This window comes from Glycine max, chromosome 16, assembly GCF_000004515.6.
Source record: "Glycine max cultivar Williams 82 chromosome 16, Glycine_max_v4.0, whole genome shotgun sequence".
NCBI classification, from domain to species: Eukaryota; Viridiplantae; Streptophyta; class Magnoliopsida; order Fabales; family Fabaceae; genus Glycine; species Glycine max.
In genome coordinates this window covers 31,715,495-31,740,512 of record NC_038252.2, presented here as the reverse complement: position 1 = coordinate 31,740,512, position 25,018 = coordinate 31,715,495, and the positions used below count along the sequence as shown (strand labels likewise).

General features: G+C 31.0%; 2 protein-coding genes and 1 non-coding gene across 4 annotated transcripts; 2 read left to right on the top strand and 1 right to left on the bottom strand.

Moving 5' to 3' along the window:
• Positions 1–2,623: 2,623 nt before the first annotated feature.
• Positions 2,624–13,387, bottom strand: LOC100794533 (protein ENHANCED DISEASE RESISTANCE 2). Of its 2 annotated transcripts, XM_006599935.3 has the most exons (21): positions 13,137–13,387; positions 12,188–12,262; positions 11,810–11,863; positions 11,644–11,709; positions 11,516–11,577; positions 11,056–11,186; positions 10,938–10,984; positions 10,765–10,865; positions 9,812–9,907; positions 9,674–9,738; positions 9,509–9,580; positions 9,193–9,339; positions 8,617–8,885; positions 7,312–7,375; positions 7,036–7,214; positions 6,420–6,521; positions 6,240–6,290; positions 6,015–6,158; positions 5,501–5,596; positions 5,198–5,299; positions 2,624–2,853 (listed from the first exon to the last, which is right to left on the bottom strand). In XM_006599935.3, exons 1-21 carry the CDS (start codon positions 13,287–13,289, stop codon positions 2,761–2,763), a joined length of 2,169 nt encoding a protein of 722 aa, XP_006599998.2. In that variant the 5' UTR covers positions 13,290–13,387; the 3' UTR covers positions 2,624–2,760. The 2 variants fall into 2 exon arrangements, with proteins under 2 accessions (XP_006599998.2, XP_040866461.1); XM_041010527.1 differs by lacking the exon at positions 11,644–11,709.
• Positions 13,388–16,596: 3,209 nt separating this feature from the next.
• MIR396J (microRNA MIR396j) lies at positions 16,597–16,730 on the top strand. Its single transcript, NR_126667.1, has one exon. It is a non-coding gene; the product is annotated as a microRNA MIR396j (primary transcript).
• Positions 16,731–22,236: 5,506 nt separating this feature from the next.
• PIP2-11 (aquaporin PIP2-11) lies at positions 22,237–24,407 on the top strand. Its single transcript, XM_003548023.3, has 4 exons — positions 22,237–23,061; positions 23,172–23,467; positions 23,569–23,709; positions 23,823–24,407. Exons 1-4 carry the CDS (start codon positions 22,761–22,763, stop codon positions 23,940–23,942), a joined length of 858 nt encoding a protein of 285 aa, XP_003548071.1. The 5' UTR covers positions 22,237–22,760; the 3' UTR covers positions 23,943–24,407.
• The last annotated feature ends 611 nt before the right edge of the window (positions 24,408–25,018 follow it).

Sequence of the window (25,018 nt, the reverse complement as noted above, 5' to 3'; positions counted from 1 at the left end):
GATTTATAAGTGCACTTCTCACAAATTGGTGTGTATTTAGAAAAAATCCAGAATACTTAGTCAAAGTTTTAGCCTGAGTAGTCAAAAGCACTAGCTTTACTATATCTTTTGACTTTTTTTGGTAATATATCTTTTAACTATTTTTTGGCGAAATCGTTTCTAGTAATTTTATCATCTATGTTCAAAATGAGAGAGCCTGTAATCCAGCAAGTGTTGCTCTAAACTTAAAAATTAAATTAACACATACACACACACACACACACACATATATATATATATATATATATATATATATATATATATATATATATATATATATATATATATATATATATATATAGAGCAACTTTTAGTATATATCTTATTTTACATCCTATAAGAAAGATATCAAATTAGAGGCGGGCTTCTCTTTCTCTCACGACCTTTGTTTCTCCTTTCAATTTTTCTCTTTTCCCTCTTAACTAACTTGATTTACACTCTTTGAATCATTCATTCAATTGCCTTAAAAATTACTCCCTCTCTTTAAAAAAATGTCAAAAGGGAAGAGATAGGATCGAGCATGGTGGTGTGCTGGTGCTGCTCCACTTCATCCTTTACTTCTTTAACTAACTTGGGTTGCACTCTTTGAATCCCTTTCTTCTATTAGACTTCTCCAACTGGGATAGAAAAGATAATAATGATTGGTTCCAAAACCCAATTAAATTTCAAAGATTCAAGTGTTAGGCTCTAGTCACTATATATAAGTGTTAAGATAGCAGCCTCAAGGTTGTTGAAAAACAACGTGGATTAGTATTAGTGCACTTGGGACATGCATGAGATGATGAGTACAGTTCAAGGAACTAATTAATACTTAATAATAGTGAAAGAAGTACACCTTTCCCTAAACGTGATTTCGATGGAAAATTGGACGTATCAATTATCGTTTCCCACCCACCACCTACTTTTTGATTTTTATTTTTCATAAATAAATATAAACAAGTTTTTGGTAAAAATATTGTAAAGATAATAAGTATTTAATAGTGTTTAATATTATTCTTTTTAAAATTAATTAAAAATAAATATTATTTTGAACATTTTAATACAATCATTACTTTATTTTTGTTTAGTATTTACTATTCTTGCTCTCTATTGAATGCTCATAATAATAATGCTTTTTTTTTCTTCTGTTTTATTTAGGGGAGATATCAATAGATACAGATAAAGTTAAAAAATTAATATCTTTTGAATTGTTTAAGGTGACAGATATATATAATAAAGTATATTAATTTCATTCCATTGTCACTTATTTTGATTGGGATGGAGTATATTAAAAATGTCATAAAAGCATTAATAATAATAATAATAATAATAATAATAGGTAATTCAACTAACAAGAAGACTGAGAGAGTTTTGTTTAATAGATTGAACAAAGTACATGATTTGTTATAAATCTTTTAATAATTTTTGCAGATAAAAAAAATAATGAAAAGGGATCCATTGACCAAACAAAAATAAAATTAAAAAAACTAATTTAAAAAATTAGAAAAGAATTAGAAAAACAAGTAAAAAATAGAAGGTTGAAGAAGGCCATGGTCTCTAATTAATAGAATAGATAATTGAGAGAAAACTCACATTGGATTATGGTAGAAATGATTTCCATGATTCAATTATATTACATTCTTGGTATTTATACATAGTGTGAGAATAACTAACTTTGCCACATGGGCTACAGCTGTAATTAAAATGCTAAGACTAACACTAACAATTAACAAGGCTAACACATACTCTGTTATTTGATGGATCGGTTCCATTCGAAGCTGATGCAATTGGTTTAACTTATCATCCCCATCGAATTCGCTCACCACAGTCTTCTACCTCTTAATTAATGAGTTAAGAAAATGACTAAAATCTAATATTTCGAAAATTTTGGGGATTAAATACAAAGAATTTTTTTTCAAATTACTAAAATGAAATCTGATATATTTTTGTAGGAGAAAAAACATATTTAACCCTGCATGAAATAAATTATTTTATTCTACTTATAAACTTTTTTAAAATGAAAAGTTTGAATATTCAAATCATAAACATAACTAATAATAAAAAAATATTTTACACGTCCAATAAAAATAGGCTCAATTCTTTTAAGTAAAATATGGAATTTGAGCCTTATTGATTTTAAAAACATTAGTTGAGAAAATAAACTCTATTTTATGTGTTTTTTTTCCTTTTCTTAAGTCTTTTAACTAAAAAACCATTGTTAGTGTGTAACATTTGTTTTTTTTTGGGAGAAGCCAAATAAATTTATTAATGAAAGCACAAGGTGTACTAAAGCTTAGCATAAACAAATTAAATTCACCTACAAATACAAGATGAGGAGAGTTACATAAAATAGCATTCCGGCTTTACAACTGAATTCCTAAAACATCACATTCTTAGTATGTAACATTACCCTTATAATAATTGGTAGAATAAACTAAAATTATAATTTATGTGCAGTATGTCATTAAGAGTAAATTGAAAAATATTTGCTTTACAAATTAAATAGCCAAATAAAATAACAAAGGATAATATGTACATTGTCCACCAGTATCAACTTCAGTGGAAGGACAATGAAGCACATAGTTGCATCTCTCATCTACTGTTGTAAATGATCCATGCCCCTAATTGGTCCAATTGTAAAAGTTGACTATTTTTAGTCAAGCCTGAGACTAATTTCTCTCTCTTTGAGTTGAAATGTTAGCTTATGTTCTTCAAAGTAACAAATAAATTTCAGGGTAAATATTACGGTTTAACTACAAATGCTTTGGCTGTATCCAGATGATTGAGTTGGCTTGTTCCAATGAGGACTTCTGGAAGCTCCTTTTCTGTGTTTCCCTGCATATGTTATCAAATGTGTAATTTTAATATGGTAACATACATAGATAGAAATTTTTCATATTAAAAATGAAAAGAATTACAGAATAATAGGGAGTAGATTCCCATCACTAAAATTACAAGTATGAAATAGAAATAAAAATAAAAGAGAAGAAGGTCTAACTCAATTGGTTAAAAAATTATGTGAATATTGTAAATTCTCTAACACTCTTTAATTTTTATGGATAAAAAAAATAAAAGAGAAATAATGTACAATTTTTACCCAAATTACCTAAGCCACCCTAGACAATCCATCCAAATATCTAATGTCCCCATCTCCCTTGTTAATCATATTCACGTCACTTTCAATGGTTGCAACACTTTTCCCACTAATATCCAATTGCCATGTGCCCATTTAGTTTGATGACTCTTTACATAACAAAATTTTTCATCTACTACCATTTCCAACTGAAAATCATATTTGCCCCTAGCCCTCCCTTTCTCCCTTTTATGGTATATGTGGATTCGAGGCCTATCGGCACAAGACCCATCAAACCATTAGAACTCACAAATGACTTTCACCATGAACTTAAGGTGAAAACATAAATATTAGGTTTAAATAAGTACAAAACTCTTGTTAATATTATGATGATTAGGTTAATGAATCCATTTAATGAGCACATATTCAATATCTTGATTCATATACCTTTTGAATGGCAAGGACTTTTGCTAGGAACAACTTACAATTTCCATGCATTCCTTAGATGGAAAATTCAGAAGTCTTTGGCTAGAAAGACTAATTAGCAGGGGAAGAATGAAATTCCTTCATTAAAAGTGGAACGTGATTTGATTTATCAGACAATAGCAACCTCTCCTTATACTATAGACACCCTCGAGGATGTGACTTGAGATTCCACAAATAAATTCCTATAAAATAATTTAATCGTTCGTCTTCCAAAAGATATTCAACCAATTCTGAATTGGGGCTCATTGAAATGGTTTGATACACTCTGTAACCCAAGATAAAGCATCACCAGCACTATTGTCTTATCTTAGATATGAAACTTTAGCTATTCCTTGGTCAAAAATTGTTGCTCTATAAAAACTTAATGGTAATGTCCTAACAAATATTGCCACCACTTTTGGAATACCAAAACTAAGGCCACTATCACCTTTAATACAGACAAATTTTGCCTTACACACCTCTCAAATAACGCATGGCTAGTTCCTGAAAATACTCTACCTTGCTACATAAGGACTATCCCAATACCATACCCTTGCGAATTTGTTTCAATTTTGAATGGTAAGTCAACATGGGCTTTAGCAACATTGAGCAATAATTCTCAAAAGAAACCATCGGCCTCTAGTAACCAACAGAAGTTGTTTTTCTTTAAATGTCAAGGACTTGGAAATCACATGGTAATTCTACATAAATCTTTTGGAGGTGGTCACTACCTTTGTTAGGTTTGTTTTAGTTCCTTCGGTTGAGATGATATGCCAAAGATCTTCAACTATATTACACCAAAACTACACCTTTTGTAATTAACACACATAATATCTAATTTAAACACCATCACTAGGTGGTGGCTAAGACAAGAATGAAAAGCTAGATTGTTTACAAAATTTTGTAAATCCAAAACACATTTCCATAGTACGAAGATTGTTAAGTCAATCCATCAAATTGGAGTGATTTAATGACAACAAACCATATGATTAAAATGTTAGTAAGAGAAGCCCTTATTATTAAGGTGTTGACTTGATTTTTTTTAAGTTAGAAAGGATGGAAATTAAATCTTTGAATATATTACAATTCAAAGTGGGCCTCCACAGAAATTGGACCTGTATCCCTGGTTATCTAAAATGTCCATATAATTCCAATAAAAAATTAAAATGATAAAAGAAAAGAATGTTTAAAGGTTAATGTCCACATAATTCCTGTAAAGGAGTAAAATGATAAAAATGAAAGAATATTTAAAAGGACTAATTTAGTGACAAATTAATTTTTTAAGGGAAGAGATTTAAAATTTCACTATATTAATCATCATCAAGTGGGGTTGAAAAGAAATTTTGGGATATTATTTTGGTAGTAGATTAATTTTCCAAAGAATTTGATGATAAAAATTTTGGAGGATTAAAGTGGTAATAAAAAAAATTCTGTGGGACTAATTTAATGACAGCTAAAATCTTTAAAAGTTAATAATCGTTACAATGTAAAGGATTATATTGAAAGTTTTCTCAATTATATCAATAAACTATTTATTGCTAATATACTAATAATCAAAACGAAGAAATATATCTTCAGAGGACCTAAATGGATGTTCAATTCTTCACCTTAGTCTAACAGTACTGATACTTTTATGTGTACCTGTATCAGAAATGCCATTCCTACGACCAAATTGTTTAAGTATCCAAGAACTAGGTTGACCACCCCCCTTGCAACAGTTGAAGATCCAATATTGATATCCACCTGAAAATATTTATGATTTAAATTAGCTTAGGAAACATGAGAAACAAGCTAAAAGTAATACCAAAGGTTAAATTAAACACCATCCTTATCTTTGTGTGTCGGAGTCAGAGTCAGAGTCAGATGAAAACTAAAATAATTACAAGTAAAACTACAATAACAATCACCACTACTCTAATAATTATGGAAGATCAATATTGTCACCTCTAGATAGTTTCTCCCACGAATATAACGTATGTCTAGAGCTTTGCCTAGCAAAGATGGCTTGTTTCCAACACTCTGCTTGACTATCCATGGTCCCTGGAAGAAACAAATCACAAAGTGTGTAAAGTTTTAGAGATACTCTTCTTTATCCAACTTATTTTGGTGGGCTTAAATGTAATTTTTATCAATCTATTATCAATTTTTATCCCCCACTATTTTATTTGTACAATTTTGGTTTTAACTTGACATCCAATATTTAATGGAAATGCTAACGTGACAGTTTATTGTTCTGCCATGTTAATATGATATTCTACTATACTATCACGATTGTTTCTATTAAATATCGAATGCCAAATTAACGAATGAGCCAAAATTGCATAATTGAGATAGCAAAGAATCAAATTAGCAAAAATAAAAATAAAAGACCACATATATGAAATAACAATAGTAAGATAAACAAAAGTGCAAGTAAGCCTTTTTGATGAAGGACCACGAATATTATGATGAAGTTAACCTTAAAAATATATGGTATTAGCTTAAATCTTGAGTTTCTGTAAGCATCATCTCCATGAACAAAGCTATGCAATAAAGGATTGTCCTCCAAAGGAGTTTTCATCATGTAATAGAGTCCAATGGAATACAAGGAACTTCCAGGCACCTGATTGATAAAATCATACATTAAACAATAGGATTCTCAATAACTAGGGCGAATGCAATAATCAAGATGAGGTTTACTAACTTGGAAGTTGACAACAAAAAAGAACTCTGGCCTCCCATTTTTTTCATATTGCTGAATCAATCCAAAAGCAGAAATGTGAGAATGACAATATTTCAGCAGTAATGATTTTTTTGAGTCTTTTGGCAATCAACAATGGAAGAAAACCATACAAAAGTAGCAAAATAAGGATAGAAAATAAACCTGAACTATGCTACCAGGACGACTGCATAGATCATCTTGTCGCGAGTTAGATTGAATCCAATCTGCACCAACCATTTGCATCAAGGTTCTTTCTGCCTTGACCTGGATAAGAGAAATTCAATCTCCTAGTTCAATTATGTGCTTAATTTATGTAAAAAAAAATTGATTTTCGTGTTAGCTGCGTTCCTCAACAGTCATTTTCTTTATTCTAAGGCATGTGACAGAAATTAATTTTTATGTAAACACATGTATATTAACTTATACTTGTTAATTGAATTGTTCTTATACCTTTTATTATCATCATAACATGGAACGAGCATATTTTATCAGGCTAGGATCATCAGGAATTCTCTTATAATACTTTCAGAAGTTAAATTTCTACAGGGACAAAACTTAGATACAGTCTCATAAGTGTTTATTGTATTGTTCTTCAACTAGAATTGAAGTTTCACCTCCACAATTTAATTACATAATAAAGATTTGCACTTAAATTTATCAAGGTGAAACCCCAACTTTGATTAGAAATAATACAAACACCACTAAGGAATTGTATATAAGTATTGTACTTTCTACAATTGGATTTTTATATAGGTACAGTTTTAGAATTTGTAAATACCTTTTTCTTATCTTTTAAATAAGTTTTTCCACGAATATAAAATAAAGATGCATCAGATTCATCCCAACTGCATGGTAAATTACAGCTTGAATCTTTTTGAAGAGTGGCTCCATAAGGGCATGGCTCACTATTATCCCTGCTGGAAGTCTCTTGTAAATCCATGTATCCCTTCTTCTGAACTGCAAAACATATTTGAAACCAGTTCCTCAAAAAATCATTTAGCAGTATGTTACATACCTTCCATCTCTAAGTAATGATACATAAAACAAGAATAACCTGAAAGGTCTTGTAATTTTTTTGCCAAACCATCAGCTGATGACATTTTGGGGTGGTAATCCGTCTGTAAATCCAGTAATTTCAGTTTCATCGTCAATTAATAAAATGAGACAAATTGCCATAAAAAGATCTTTTAGATAATAAAATATTGGTTTTTGAAATAAGAACAAATGTTTGTTGATCAAATTATAAGGTTTTCTATGTTTTTAGGAAGGAAAATGAGAAAATAGAGACTGAGTAATGTTTCTCTGTAAATAATGTGATTACAATTTGATGCAAAATATAACGTACGAATCCTTATTTATATGAATACTAGCTAGATCATAATCTTAACTAAAAATAGGAAACAAATCATGAGATAATAAGGAAATGGGGTGCCAGAATTCATTTTTGTTGTCAACTTCCAAGTCAGTATACAGGTTTTGTTGTCAGCTTCCAAGATAATAATGATTCTTTATGGACGTGAGTTGAAGAAAACTCAAATATTGAGGAAGATAAAAAAAAAAACAAATCAGAAAGAACAAACTGAATGCACATAAGTATTAAAGGGGTTGAATTCCTGAGCCTAAGTGAAGAAATATTAGTTCAGTAAATACGACTCTTGACCTGTTAGGAAGAGAATATGAAAATTTGTTTCGGGTTTAAGTTAATTTTAAGAACACTCTCGGATTATATTTATCCTTGCTCAACACGAGATAAATTTTTATTGACATAATTAATAAAAAAATCTGATGAAATAGATTGTAATTCACAAAATTTAATGATCAAACATGCGTGATTCTTTCTTTAGTTTGTAGCGGTGCATTCTAATGTTATGCATTTTCATTTAAAATTCATGCGACATTAGTAACTTTTGAAAGTTCTCCATAAATTAACCTTTTCTTTCAATCCCTTTGTCTTTTTTCCTCTTGAACTTTCTCTGTTTTTGTCTTTACTGCTCAAGTTAAACAATAAATTTAATCCATGTATACCATACAGCTAAATACCATTTTAGTCTCTAAAGAATTCAATCACAAATGAAAATTAGCAATTTCATTTCTGAAAGATATTAAGTTGATCGATTTCATTATATTTCTACATTAATTAGTTGTTGTAAAGGACTAAATTGATTGACATTTTCATAAATAGGAATAAAATTGATGATTTTATTTACATTACTGAGAAAAGTATTCCCTAGTAAGCAAAAGTACTGTGTAAAGTTGTTCTAGTTTCAAACACATTGAAAACTTGATTATGATTAATAAACCAGAACATCAAGTAAATTCTGAATCCAAGATGGAAGAATCTTGGTAAGGAATAAGGTACCTGAGAGTGCTGTTCTGAAAGCGGGGCAGAGTGCCACTCATTCTCAAATTCATCATAGTTCTTTGGTTCAGAAACATCAAAGAATTCATCAGAATCATCCAATCCCATTAAACTTGTACGGCGAGAAGTTTCTCCATCGACCTCTCCTTCCAATACACCTTCCACGGCTTTGCTGTTCTCTTCTGTAACTTCATTCTTAGTATCTACTGCTATTTCAATAGGTTCAGAGGAACAATTTCCAGCTTTAGCCTTAAAAAACTCTCTTAGTGCTGCAAATGGTGAAGATTTTAAGACTTAAAGTGTTAGTATAACAATATCCTTATGTAAAAGCTATAAATAAAAACTTCAATATCTATCATGTCATATCTTATATTAAAGTTTAAAATAAACATTTGGTATCAATAAGTGAACTCATCTTGAAATTAGTCACCATACAACCTTACTAGTACACATTAGTCTTTGCTTTTACAATGTTTCTTAAATTTTAGTCACTATATGCCTTTCTAATTATAAGGGCTAAACATATTTTTTTTTCATACATGATTGATTCCTAAATATATTAATTGTTAAACGTACCTGCAACTCTCTCAAGCATGCGAATGGTTGAGAATCTAGCAGATGAGGAGCTTAGATACAATTTCCATAACTTCCAATCAATAGCAAGCATGTGTTTTACAAGAGACTGCTTTCCTTTGTTAATAGGAGTTACTAGAAATCCTCCACCTACCAAACATTAACCAAGCATTGCAATTACAATTGTAGCTACATCAGTCGCGTTTTCCAATATTTTTTACTATTTTTTTTTACAGTAAAGCAACCACAATTGCAATTTGAAACCTTACTCAGAAAAGAAAGGTAAAATAATAATCTCAAATTTAAAAGCATACATTACTTTTAAGGGATGCACGAACATAGCCTCTTTGAGGTGGACAGATCTTATGATAAACAGAATGGAATAACAAAACTGTTACAGAACCATAGGAAAAGACAGAATTAACTGATAGATAATAACAATGAATTAGAGCTTCATAGAATGGTTTTACTTAAAAGAATGTACCATATGTGCCATTATCCTCTCTTCTCCAATACCGTCGTAGCAGAAAATCTCGTGGTTTCATGCCCCTAAGAATGAGATAAATTAATAACAAGTATGATTGAACAAACTGTCTATAACAAAGTTCAATTTATCAATTACCATGGTAGCCAATCATTGTACAGCTTCACATGAATAATATCAGTATGATCATCAATGTGGTCTACCACACTGCCTTGGTATGTACAAAAGTCCCATCTGCAAGAAACTTATTATATTCAACATTTGAATTGGGAATGAAAAAAAACTATAAGGGGAAAATTGCCAATGATTCATTACGAATGTTGCTTCTCTGGATAGCATAAAAACTTCTTAGTAGTTAGTACTAACGGGGATATGAATCTCAAGTTGAAAAACACTGACAGTCATACTGTTTGTCTTCATTTTTTTTGTCTTCTTTTGCAAACATAAAGAGAAAGCGACTAAAGCCAAAAGAAAATCACAACTAATTCCCTTTATTCTATCAAGGTTGTGTAGATTCCAATGCTAGTGTTTATTAAAGAACTTATTTAATTTAGATCCACAATCATGGAAAGTATCACACGTTTGGTGCCTTCTGTCTGAAAAACTGTTGAGAGCTTCAATTGCTAGTGAAATCCTCTAGTTATTACAATTGTGTGACACTTCATTGTTGCTGATAATGTAAAAAAGATTCCATTAAAAGTGAACTGACTTTAAATCCTTCTTACCACTAAATTCCATGTAATGAAAAAGCTTATGAATACACCTAATCAATATGATCTTTTCTACTCCTAAGAAAATGCCCCCACTTGACTTCCATATTTGCAGATATAGTCTAAAAACTAAAAGTATTTATACTGAGAGCAGATTAAATTTAAAAGTTGCACTTATATAAACATCCTTTTTCTAACACATTCTTTATTACATGAAATTTATTTGGACCTATCATAAACGATGCAAGTCTCACTCCCTATTTGATGATTCCTATATTACAAGTAATGGATTGCATGTGAATTTCACCTAATAATAAAAAGTGTATTTCAAAGAGTGTTTATAACATTCCTTAACTTACCAACAGTAATTTGAAGACTTACTCTGATCTTGATGACCCCAGAGACATAAGAGTATGGAAAATTTCTTCAGAAGTTCCATCAACTACACCTACTGCCATCATTACTGGGTGAGTGCCCCATTTCTGAATACAACAAAGTTTAGACAAAATGACCATAAACAAAAATGAGATTTTACAGAGGTAGGAGCAACTAACATTTCCATGGGAATCCCAATCCCTTGCTTCTTTGAACATCCTTAGTCCTACACAATCAGTGAAGTTTGAGATAACAGATGAAGCAACTTGCTACAGGGAGAAGACTTAAAAACTTTACCATTGTTAATACTAAAAATCTTCCATTGGGAGGGAGCAATAACATCAGAGATCATTGCTTCAGTGTATATACATGACTGAAAATTCCATTCAACATAGTGTTTCCAATTTGTCCTTTTTGAGCCTCCCATTCTGTTTAAACAAAGCTTTAGGTATACATAATACATAAGAACAACAGCAACATAAGAAAAAAAAACATTTCTAGTGCATGAAATTCTGTTGTTTAAGACCATAATTTTGTATAGAAAAGCAACAACCACTATCAAAACTCAAGCAAAAGTAGAGGAACAATAGTACCACCTTTAAAAATGAACCAATTTAGAACTACCAGATTAATAAATACATGCCCAATTGAATATATTAAATTATTACAACAAATGCTATTTATTGATTTATATAATGATACTCTTGTCAATAGATTACGAATTGCATGATCACATACGGAAAAGCAGTTGATTTACCTCAATGATGAATGCTTTTTCTTTGAAGTATTCACAAGATTCAATTCTGAGTTTGAATTCTCCTGAAAATACATAATAACATTAGCTTCTGTCTTAAGGCAACAACCTACACAGAGAGTAATTAAAACCTTCAATGCAGCATCCTTCAATAAACGTATCCATTTGGCAGCTTCTTCTGAACTACTTGCTCCCAACTAGAAATTTTAATTCAAACCATCTCACAATCCACCACTGCAAAAACTTTTTACATATGTGTTTATTAATTTTGATTTTTGACATTTAGTTCTCACACACCTTAAGCTGATCTATTTGATTTGAAGCATTATATACTGTGAAGGTGAAGAATACCTGCACAAAGTAAACAAATTTGTAAATACAGTTAATCATTGTTAAAAGAAACAAGGCAAACTTATCCAAACTCTGAAATTTGATGATTAGTAAAAAAGACAAAGGATTCAAAAATGCTAACTTAACACACTTTTTGTTACTTATTATTATTTATTAAAAGTTATTAAAAATCATAAAGTTACAAGTAAAACTCATTAAATTAAATAGACAGTGCAACTCAGGTCATATTTAGGAGTCTCAATAAATTTTAACTGATAATTAAAAAGTGTATTACAAAGTACAGTAGTCCACTTCAAAGTTAAAATCTCTAATTAAGTTTCTTACTTTTTTGTTGATAGTCTCTCTTCCATTGTCAATTACCCGAACGCTGGAGTCAATTATTGCACTTCTATTTGGCTCCTGAAAAGATAATACTTTTATTTAGCCCAAAATAAACTACTTAATCATTCGTCTAATATATTGCACAAAATCTTCTGTCACCAACATAACGAAATCTGAGTACAAAAGAATAGGCCTGCATGCGAAATGTTAGAAAGATTATCCGTTACTAAATATTAGAAAAGAGTAATGCTTTTCACACTTTATATTAAAAGTTATCACAAAAATTATTATAGTAAGAAGAGAGATGGGGAGAAGTGTGAGATAAGAGAGATAGAAAAAGTTTAATTGTGAGAATGTAAAGTAAAATAACATTATTCAGCTTCCTGCACCTAGCACCAAAACAAGAAATCAAATATGAATATATAGTCTGAAACGCGTGACAAGAAAATTAACATCAATAGCTCTGACTAAACTACATCGAATTAAACTTCCTTCACTTTTGTCAAAGGAGAAAAAAAAACTAATCCTGAACACTGAGACTGAGAGTAAATTCAAACTGTTATAGAGATAGAAACACAATTTTTTGCCATGCATCAATCCAAAAAGAGCCATCACGTTGGCGCGCACTTGGCTGGATTAAAATGATTCATATAGCATCGAAAACTGAACCAACAAAAACATTTTGGAAACCATATAATTTCATATCATATGCTTTTATATGCATCTTCACAACTTCAAAAATAAGGAAAAAACTAAGAAGAAAAAGTCAGATAGCTAGGAAAAAAAATAGACAGAGAAAGTGATGAGATAGAAAAGAAAGTGACAATAACAAACATTTATAGATTTTAGATTGTTTTCTTTTACATCATAATTATTTTTCACGAGAAACAATCATGTTGGAGTTAAGTAAATTAAAATTCTACATGATAAGCAAAAGAATATTAAAGAGCACCTTCATCAGGGAAACGGGTTTATCTTTGAAGCTTCTAAGAAAACTTTCTTTGAGAATAAAGTATCTCTTGCGTGAGCAATGCAACCCTATCCTATTGGAGGCAAATATATAGAGCCAACCTTCCATTACACCCTCACTATGAGGAGCAGCCATTGTGAGAAATCAGCGAAACATGCGCACACACCTTCTGGTTACCCACAAAATATTCCTCATAAGAAGATATATATGGTGATTGATATTCACATTATACATTATATATACCTAAGAATGGGAAATTAAGAAGATAAATATATATATATGATCCTCTGATTCTGAGAAAATGGAATCAGAGAATCAAAGAGGAAATTAATCACAGTGATAATGATAACAATGGACGTAGGTGCAGTTAGCTAGGTTTCCTATTTCGTTCCCTTCCTTGTCGTTCAAGAATTACTACGTGCACGTGTTACACTCATCACATGATGGTCAACGTGGATCCATTACCCAATTTGCTTTCATTTTTTCCTCCAAAAATCTTTATTATTTGCTTTTGGATAAATAACCAAATTCCTTTTCAGGATTGTGACAAATTAGTACATAAAAGATGAAAAATATAAATTTAACTATTAAATGTACAAAAAATACGACAAATTAATCAAAATTTGTCATTAAATTATAATGTTTAAGGATCAATTTGACAATAAGTTATATTTTTAGATAATTAATTTGACATTAAATTATAAAGTTTAAAAATTAATTTATCATTAAATTGTTTAAAAGTAACTTATCATACTTTTATCACATTAAGGGATCAAATTTGAATTTTTCATCTTTCAAAAAATAATTTATCAATATCTCACATTTTCATAAGCGAATTTGACTATTTATCTTTTACTTTTTGTTAGTTAAGTGTTTTTTTAATGTTTATTATTCTATATATTTTTTAAAATTAAGTGAGCAATTTGTTTTAGAAAACACAGTAAATAATTATAGTTGTTGGAAAGAAAATCAACAGTCAATATATCAAGACTAATTAGGTGCACATGGTGTTGAAATAATAATATTTTTTTGTACTAAAGTTATTTACTTTGGGTACATTTGATATGCTAAAAAGACAGGACAAACATAATAATACTGGACAAGTAGCTGAATCATATGACAACTTTTTATACTGTACGTTGTTTGATGATCGATTTGTGTTGTATCTTATTTTATGTGCTTATGTATTAGACAAAATAATATAAATTTTACTATAATACACTTTGTACTGTGCAATGTTTGGTTTGTCCGCTTCTTTGAAGTCCTCTACCTCCTTCGTTCAGTGCCGTCGATCATCGCTACAAGTGGAAGTAAGCACTGTCGTTAGCTCCATGAGGATCTTCTCTTCCATGGCGAGGTGGTTCATGACGAGCTAGAAGAACCAGCTTAGCGCCACCGACGACGTGTCCCTACAGGCGAGGAGGAAGTTCAACGAAACAGTGCTTAGTGGTTTTTCGATGTCGTTGTGCTTCTTTATGAAGGAGAGGATGATGACATTGGAGGGGGAGTACGGTGCGGGAGAGCGAATTGAGATGACACTAGATTAGGAGTCGCCGATGAGATTCACGGAGCCAAAGTTGTTGATGGCGCGACCGATGGTTTGAAGAAGCATGGTGATGAGTTTGTTGGAAGGGGGGAGGTTGCGAAGGTTGGACCAGGAAAGGAACTAGAGGAGGAAGTGGTAGCGATCGAAAGATGTCAGCAAGGGCAGCTAGGGAGAGGTGGTTGTCGACAGTGAGGTAGGCGTTGGGGATGGTGAGAATAGAGAGGGAAGAACGATTTGAGAGATCCATGATGAGGGATGCGACAGAGATGAGAATGGAGGTAAACAGAGATAATATTGTATTTTTATTTTTGTTAGACACGGGATAAAAAGTTATATAAGAGTTTAGCAAGTTACAAATTTTTGGATATTTTTCCACTTCATCATTTTTTATTTTGTGCTATCCCTCTATCATTATTTAAATCAAATATTAGATAAATATTTTTATGTTATTCAGTGCCTTATTTTTTAATAAATCAAAAGCACCCTTTATTTTTATTCGTTTTAAAAAAGTCAAAACTATCATATTAGAAAATAGTGGCAACATACATAATCTTTAGCACATTTTTTTACATATTTTTTATTATTCACTAAAATTTATTAGATATTATATTTTTGTGAATCACCCTATCAAAGAGAAATTAAAGTATGTATTAGAAGAAATATGTTCTCGGGAATTCTTTTATTTCTGAAAAATAAAAAACACACTTTTATTATAAATTAGTAATCAAACATATTATTTTCTCTTTTTATTATTTGAAATGTAAAGTTTTAAGTCAATGAAATGAATTAACAATTACTAGAGGGGATATTTCCCTAGTTTCATGCTTATTAAACTAATTAATTATTAATTTCTTTAGGTACCAATTGAAATACAAACCTAACTTGTCGGGATAAAGAACTAGCACGCTTTTCATTCCTATATTATATTAACATTTTTTTTGAACCATATATTAATATTAATATTTAATATATAGAGAAAAAGCCAATTAAGAGGAGGCATATAAGTTGACCGAGAGGATCCAGCTTATGATTAAACAAGTTGATGTAAACTTCCTAATTTTAATTTTTACAAATAAAAAAATATAGATTTGTCATAATTTTTCAAGTTCCTGATATTTTTACATGTACTAATTTAGGTAGTACACTAAAAAGAATACCCCATAAAATGAATTGTTTTTATAATTCTTTCTACTATTTGCGATAATATTTCCTTTTTTTATTATATAGACTAGTAAGTTTAGATTCTACATAGCATAAAATAAATTTTTATTTTATATAATTAAAATTTATAATAAATAAATGATTTTTAACATATAAATTTTATTTTAAATTGTTTATAAATAATTATATTGTTACGATGTTATTTTTAATCTTAATAATTTTTTAGAAAAATATTAAAATTCAAGTTAGAACTAAAAATACTTAAAATAATACTACCATCGAAGAAAAACAGTTAAATTAGTAAGTTGTAACCCTACCTATGCGATGTTCAAGAAATTATGTATGATAAAGCATTTGTGTAAATATTTTTAAAGTAATTATTTTATGTATAATATTATTTAAATTATATATATAGATATTAAAATGGCAAGAAGGCATGCATTTCATTCATTAAAATAAAAAATAAAAAAGCATACATTTTGATTTACTCTAGAAACATGCCAAAGAATCTACCCTAATTAAACCCTCCATATTTGTCATTTAATCACTATAATGAAATCTCTCTCACCTTACATATATATAATATATAATATATATATTCAAATCATGATTCAAGCAATGTACAACTTATACATATTTTCACCGTAAAAAAAAACTTATACCTGTTTTCATTACTCACTCTCCTCCACCCCTTATTCTTAGAAAAACTATTCCGTAGGGTGTTGCTTTGGGAATGGTTTTCGTGATCTTCCACAGTTTTCTTGAACTGCATGTGTGTTGTGAGGCTTCTCCAGTGAAGGTTTATCTCCTATGCAAGTGCAGATATTCTATGAGCACAATTCAAGATAGCTGTGGAAAATCACTGAGATGATCTGGTTCATCAATTCCTCTTTGAATTAATTGTTCATCCTCTATAGCTATGTATATATCGGCATGGCAACTATGTCATCTCACGAAATCTGTTTGCACGAATTGTACCAACGCATGAGCAGCCTTTTGCCATGCACAGGTTTTTACATCGGTCGCATTTGTCTACAACTTGTTGCCGCAATATCAATAAACCACAATGTGACCGTGACGACCGTGACCGATATTTAAAACCTTGTGTATAGCCTTTTGGAATTTCTTCCCACCCCAACCTTTGAACACCTCTAATTTATTGTGGCAACCATTATTTGGCCCCTGTGCAGCCCATCTCCCAATCATCATCTCTTAGGATAAATTCATCTCTCAAGCAAAAGCCCCTACAGCCAATTACTGCAGCCGAGATAATTAATGTATAAAATAGGATATATCAAGTAGAAATTTTCTGGCAGGGCTCGAAAAGTTTTATATGAATGAATACAGGCCTAGTCACTTTTTTCCCCTTAAGTTGGTTCATGTAACAAAGTTGTCTTGAAATTTATAGTAATGTTGTTTGGTTAAGCAAATATACGGGGAATGATAAAAACCATTCTTGCTAGTGCCTGAGTCTAGGCAACATGGCGTGTACCATTAAAATAAGGAGAGATTCTATTACCTTGTCTGGCTATAGCAATTACAGTCTACTGCATCTCACTGTCTAGGAACAAGCTAATTTTTGAAGATTATCAATTTTCTGTAATAGAGGTTATTAGCAAGATTAAGTTTCTTATGTATAGACAAGCGCACCTGTTGTATTTGTTTTAGCATCTTGATATAAGTCTTTTTGTATTAGGGAGACTTTTGATTTTCTCTAGCTGCGGGGTATGCCCCGTTTATTGTTGTATCATTTTGGGTTTAATATAATTTACATTTTCCCCAAAAAAATAAGAAGATATTCTTCCCATACATTTCTTAGACCGATTATTTTAGATTGCTTTGGAATCATACCTGCGTATTCTAGAGTTTAAATGTTTTCCATTACTCTGAAGAAAGATCCTGTGATGACTATAGATATCGCTACTACCCTGTCCTTAAATTATTGAAACAAACCTTTAGACTTTTGATGGCAATAATCTTTTCAATCTCTTTGATATTAAGGTATACTCAGTATAACTAGTTTCTACCTTTAGGAAGTGACAATATAAATCTAATTATCAAAATGAAATTGAAACAGTGAGGAGCTGCTTCAATCTAATCTAAATTTGTGTGAAGCCACAAGATTGTATTTGTACCAGCAAAGCATACCTTGAACAATACCTCATAATTCAGCCGTTGTGACTCAGCAAAAGCCCAAACTCTGAAGATTTTACATCAATGATCAGGTTGATTTTGAAATTTATTCTTTTGTGTTTAGTCAATTAAAAATTCCCTAGTTAAATTCATTCATATTCCATAAATTTTACTCTAAAATGAATGTTGGCTATCAATTAGAGACTTAAACAAACTCTTTGTAGGACTTAGAAAGTTTGCAAAGAAATCAATCCACCACCACCACAATGGTTGATTTCAATGCTTCATTTTATAGCAATTCATAACTCCATCTCAATGTCTTTATCACTAAAAGTAGCAGCAATTGACCGTTGTTGTGACCATTACTGCAAAATGGTCACACAGTAATTCACCCAAATCAATTGTTTGAAGCTTTATTCAATCAACCATTCCTCTCTCCTGTTTCTGGTTCCTATTAAAAGCATTGAACATTGTACCAGTCTATACATGTTCGGTGTCAAATGAAGAGTGTTGCAAGTGTTAGGTAACAGAAGAAAAATAATACTAGTATATATGTATCAGTGAGGAACGGAAACACATGAACCAACATGCGGTTCAGTGCCGCTGAAGAGTGTGGTGCTTTTGCAGCGAAGAGGATAAGCAAAGAACGGAAAAACATGAACATAATTGAAACACCTGGAAAAAAAAAGAGTAATGGAAAGTCATGAAAGGAATTGAAACACACCTACCACATCATTCGTGCTGTTTGTACGAAATTTCTTTTCGTAATATTAAGCATTTTCGATATAACAAGTCATGACTTTTTTTTTGGTCTGAATCAAGTGATGAAACAAAACCTACAAGATACCAAGTAGTGTCTTCATTCATGTGTAAGCATATGATTGTGGCATGCACAAAGGAATCTTGTGACACAACAAGTCCAATGGTTGCATTACATTTTGTGGACATGAGGAAAAGGATGGGAGAGCCTTTCTCAAAAGGTGCCATTGGAAACTTGTTATGGCCAGCAATGGTTCTCTTGGAGGATGTCGACAAAAACACTAACATTAGAGATTTAGTTAGAGTTTTAGAAGAAGGGCTTGGAAAGCTCACTAAGGAATTGTTTTTGAAGGTGCAAAATGATCCTAGATTTTTGGGGAGTGATGAGTGTGCACTAATGCTTGAAGGTATTGCCACTTAAAACCCAATTACATCTGTGTTCACAAGTTGGGCTAATATGGGGTTCAATGAGTTGGATTTTGGAAGAGGAAAGCCTTTGTGGTTGGCTCAAAGGGAAGGTACTAAAGAAACTATCCCAAACACAATAGTTTTGATGGAAACAAAAGAAGGAATAGAGGCATGGATGACAATGGCAGAGAAACATATAGCTAACTTGGAAAGTGATGTGGACTTCCTCCAATTTGCATTGCTTAATCCTAGTGTTTCAAACATATAGTAATTTTAATCAGCAAAATAAAGTAAATGTGAACCCAATATATAAAGAAAGTAGTAGCAAGAATTCCTTCTTTTGTTCTCTTTCTTTAATTATACCAAAATAAAAATAAAAAGAAAGGAGAGAAAGATACTCTTGTAGTTTACTAATTCGGGTATTTGCTGTAAATATATTAAAAATCCCAAACTTTATATAAATTTAGAAAAATGATCAGAATTACTTGTTAAAAACATTCTGTAAAAAAAAATTAAAAACATTTTTTTTGCAAATTGGTTTGATTGTGTGCGTGTGAAGAATTGGGCTTCAGTTTTTGTGTGCGAATTGTATGTATTTTTGTGAAAATTGGGCTTATTTTTTTGTGTGTGATAATTAAATTACTTCTCTTTTGTATTTTTTAGAGATTCTTTTGTATGTGGTTGAGGGAACATCGTGTGTATGATTTTGGAGGGTTTTTTTTTTCTTTCTTAATTACTAATTTGGTTCTTAAAATATTTAAAATGATTCAGTTTGTTTCTCAAATTTCTAAACGCTCTAATCAGGCCCTCTAACTTTTTAAAATACTTCAACCAAGTCCTTTCTATCAAATTAAAACCAACACATTTAATGAAAACCATCACTTTTCATAAGTAAAAACCGTTGGAATTTTACAAAAGTGACCTGATTGAAATATTTTTAAAAATTAGATGACATGATTGAAGTGTTTAAAAATTTAGGTGCCAAATTGAGTCATTTTAAATAATTTAGGGACTAAATTAGTAATTATATCATTTTTTGGTTGGGGGTTACAAAATTATAAAATTATACAATAAAAAATAAAATCCAAGCTAAATCGGTATTAAATATATAATTTTAAAATTGAATTTTCTCTTTCAATTTGATTCAAATTGATCAGGTTATTGAACCAACCCGAACCTAATTCACCCCTAAATGCTACTACCTCTTTAACTCAATGATTATTTGTTCAATAGTGATCTTTTATTGCTTATGATAAGTATTTGTTGGAAAGCTAATCATTCATTACTAAACCAGGGATGAAATGGTGCTCTTCCTGATACCTGCCCTTTGTCTCAAGCAGCCAACTAGATCACGCATGACTTTTCTCATTTTAAATTTGGATATTGTTATTTTTCCACCTCCCACTGATTTTTTTATTACAAACTTTTTTGTTTTGAAAAATAAACCTATTTATAAATTTGTCTTCACTCTGTTTTTTAAGAAGAAAAAGTTTGCTTAGTCGGCACTCCTAGAATACTAATTCTTGTCATCTATTCCCTCTCTATAATCATTTGATTAGGTAGTAGAAAAACGAGGAAAAGGAGCTTCTCGAATGAGAAATGCTTCTTTGTCCATTACTCTCTAACAGACAAATTGTTTTTTTTTCTTTTACAATTATATCCTACAAATCTTAATAATAATTATAAAATCTATAAAAAAATAGTTTTATGAAACATTATCTATTAAATTATTATTTTTATTAATAACATAAATTGTTAGAAAATCTTTAAAGAAGATCTAATTCAGTTGATTGGATAAAATATATAAATTATTATAAATCAATGATATTTGTATGTCTTTCATTCCAACATATAAACAAAAATAGAATTGTTAGAAAAATTCAAACTTTTTCTAAAAAAAATAAAATATTCAACTAAATTGAGACGACCCAAAATGTAATATATCTTTAAAATGTACTACTAAGTCTAATTTTGAAAATTTTCAAACATGTTAAAATCAATCTTGTACCAGAACCAGACCAAGTTAATGGGAGGGACAAATCATTCACACATTATTAATGTATGTAATGTAATGGAGTCAGCAATAGCGGGTCCCAAACGTTAAACGGCAGAACCGCCAAGGTGTTTTGGGCCACAACTTTGCTTGTGTGGGTTAGCTGTGTTGGCATCTGCTCAGCCACATTTCCAATGAAAGTTTCTAAAGTGCACAGTATTCATTTCCATTTAAATATACATTAGGGATAACGTAAACTAATAACATGAATAATTAGTCTGTTTTCTAATTTTGAAAGAACTAGTTCAAAACTATTGTTCTTAAGCTTAACAGTTTTACTTCTCCATGTAATTATAATTGCATTTGGTAAGTTTTTTTTCCCAAAAGAATCAAAGAAAAACACCAAAAATTTATAACAACTCATATCATTTTGCTTAACCCAATTAAGATCCTCTTTTGTTACTTGATAAGTATCAATCCGTGTGATTTATACATATACATGAAGATATATAGTATAGTAATTGACTATAATGTCATTTGTATTGATTAAATATAAATCTTTATTTTCATATTAATATAATAAAAAATGATAGGAAAAGTTATTACAAAAAAAGTAATTTAAAAATTTAATATCTAACATATATACTGAAAATCATTATTTGAATGAATGCTTATAATAAATTAAGCTTATGAAATATTTTAAAAATAATAAATTTAAATACCTATTTTCTTCTTTTACGAATATTAAAACATTTATGCATGCAAACAGACTTTAGTATCTTGATAAGTTAATCAGTGTATATTTGGTGTAATGTTTAATATTGTTCGATGCACGTCAAATAGTACCAACAATTTTTTTAACCATATTATTAATATAAAATATTCATTAATTTTGTTGTGATTAATTTTTTTCGAAAATCTAATTAACTTTTTTTTTTTCAAAACATGAATGAAAAAACGCATTTAATTTAATTCAAATTAGAGACTCAAAATTAATTAAAACTAGCCTATTTAATGAGCCATGTGAATAGTGCTACTTCCGAGTATTTAGATCCACTTTAGAAAACTAGTTTTCTTATACCATAATTAAAAGTCACGTTAAGCATCCAATTTCCCTTAGAACCCAGAAAAAAGCCACGTTAAACTCTGATGTCTAGAAACTTTTCCAAAACAGCTTGCTTTTCCACGTTTGTCATAACTTCTACTCTAAATTGACTCATACAGAACTTAAACTTAAATTTACCAATTACCAAAGTATTTAGTAGATTCTAGAGAGAACAAAATGACAAAACAACAATAACAAAAGAAAAAAACACAAAGATACAAATGTATTTAAGGGAGTGGTAGGGAGGTGGTGGTGTAGTAAAAGTGAGGTAAAGGTCGGTGAAAGCGAGACTCAAACCAAAAAGTTTATAGCTGTTATTAATTTGTCTTTGTTTTTCAGTGTCAAATTGCACTAATCAAATGCACTAACCACACTCAATCACTCCCATATATACATACCCCTTCTCTCAGTCTCTCACACTAATTAACACACATCAAAACAACCTTCTTTCTTTCAGGTTCTTGATCAGTGTCAAAACCAAAAGGGTGGTTGCAAATTGCAATGGCTAAGCATGATGTTGAGGGTGGTTCCTTCGCTGCAAAGGACTACCATGATCCTCCTCCAGCACCATTGATTGATGCTGAGGAACTCACACAGTGGTCCTTCTACAGGGCTTTGATTGCTGAGTTCATTGCCACAATGCTCTTCCTTTACATCACAGTGCTCACTGTGATTGGTTACAAGAGCCAGAGTGATGTAAAGGCTGGGGGTGATGTGTGTGGTGGAGTTGGCATTCTTGGCATTGCTTGGGCCTTTGGTGGCATGATCTTCATTCTGGTGTACTGCACTGCTGGAATCTCAGGTGCCTTTTCACTTTTCAATCTCTAAGACACCCTTTTGTAAATACCCATGATTTGTTTGCAAATTTTGGTTTCTTATTCTGAAAATTGTGAATTTTTGTATCCAATGTAGGGGGTCACATAAACCCAGCAGTGACATTTGGGCTCTTCTTGGCTCGCAAGGTGTCTTTGATTAGAGCAATAATGTACATGGTGGCTCAGTGCTTGGGAGCCATATGTGGAGTTGGGTTGGTTAAGGCCTTCCAAAAGGCTTACTACAACAGGTATGGTGGTGGGGCCAATGAGCTCAGTGAAGGGTACAGCACGGGTGTTGGATTGGGTGCTGAGATCATTGGAACCTTTGTTTTGGTCTACACTGTGTTCTCTGCAACTGACCCCAAGAGGAATGCTAGAGATTCTCATGTGCCGGTATGAACTCAATCATTTTTATTGCCTTCTTTGAAAATACATTGTTTTAATTTAACCACATGGCATGAGTTTCTTATTGTGCTTTTGTTTTGTACTTGAAGGTTTTGGCTCCACTTCCAATTGGCTTTGCTGTGTTCATGGTTCACTTGGCAACCATCCCAGTAACAGGCACTGGCATTAACCCTGCTAGGAGTCTAGGAGCTGCTGTCATGTACAACCAACAGAAGGCCTGGGATGACCATGTGAGTAGCTCTTTTCTATATTCAACAACTTGCTACTTTTATACTATTATCAAATTTAAATGAAACAATCATGGCACATTTGTCTGATATGTTTTCTATGTTTGTTTGTTCAGTGGATCTTTTGGGTTGGACCATTTATTGGAGCAGCAATTGCAGCCTTCTACCATCAATTCATATTGAGAGCAAGTGCTGCTAAGGCTCTTGGATCATTCAGGAGCAACCCCACTATTTGAGTCAATTTCCTCTTCATGGGGGGTTAGTGGAAATGGAAAAAAAAAGATAATTGGAGGCAAAAAAAGTTGATATTGCAACAATAATAATAATAATATGGAACTGTTTGTGCTTTGATCCTCTGCAGATAGAAGGTTCTTTCAAGAAAAGGAAGCCTTTGGTAAATAGTAAAGACCCTTTAGTACTTCGAAGCACTTTCCTTTGTATTTCCTTGTTAGAATTGATGAGCTTTTTTTTGATATATTGGAAGTAAAATCTATTAGATATCTTGTTTTAATATTTTGTGATATGTAATAAGTCGACTTGTTGGTGAACTAGTGTGGTAACCCATGTTTTGAGGGATGCTAGGCCAATGTCACACTTTTTGCTTGTGATATTGAATTTTCACAAAAAAAATAAAAAAATCAAGTCACTGTATGTATGTTGGAAAATTCAGAACGAAAATACACTTTCATTCCACCATAGAAGCTTTGTATTCTGTTTTTTCTCTCTTCTCTTGCTATTATTTTTCTACATGGTATCAAGATTCAATTGAGGGTGAGAAAATCAGCTAGAATAACTTATACAAACCAGAAAAAAAAAAAAAAAAAAACACAAACAGTATGACATGCAGTAGCAATTCCTTGCTTCCGCCTCCATTATTTGTAAGAGAAAATTATGATTTGTGGGCTGCAAAAAATAGAACTTATATGAGAGCTCAAAGTCTGAAACTTGGTGGAAAATTAAAGCAATTTAGCTTCTTTACTAGAGAACCCAACAATGGTTCAAATATTGGAGCCTTCAAGGTATGTATGTTGAAGTTGCTGAAATTGAAAGTCGGAGAGCTTCCACGCTAGATGAGTTAAAGATAATAGAGAAAAAGTTGTTGATAGACCAAGTCATAAAAAGGTGATTCTAGAATCAAACTTGGGGCCACATCGGTCATACAGGATCATTCTCCACATGTTATTAATTTTTGGATAAATAATTATTTTTGTTAATAAATATGTAAGCAAATAAAAGTAAGAAGAGTACGATAAATTTATTCATCATTTAACTTCTCTCCGTTACCATTAATAAAAAAGTTTATATGATACAT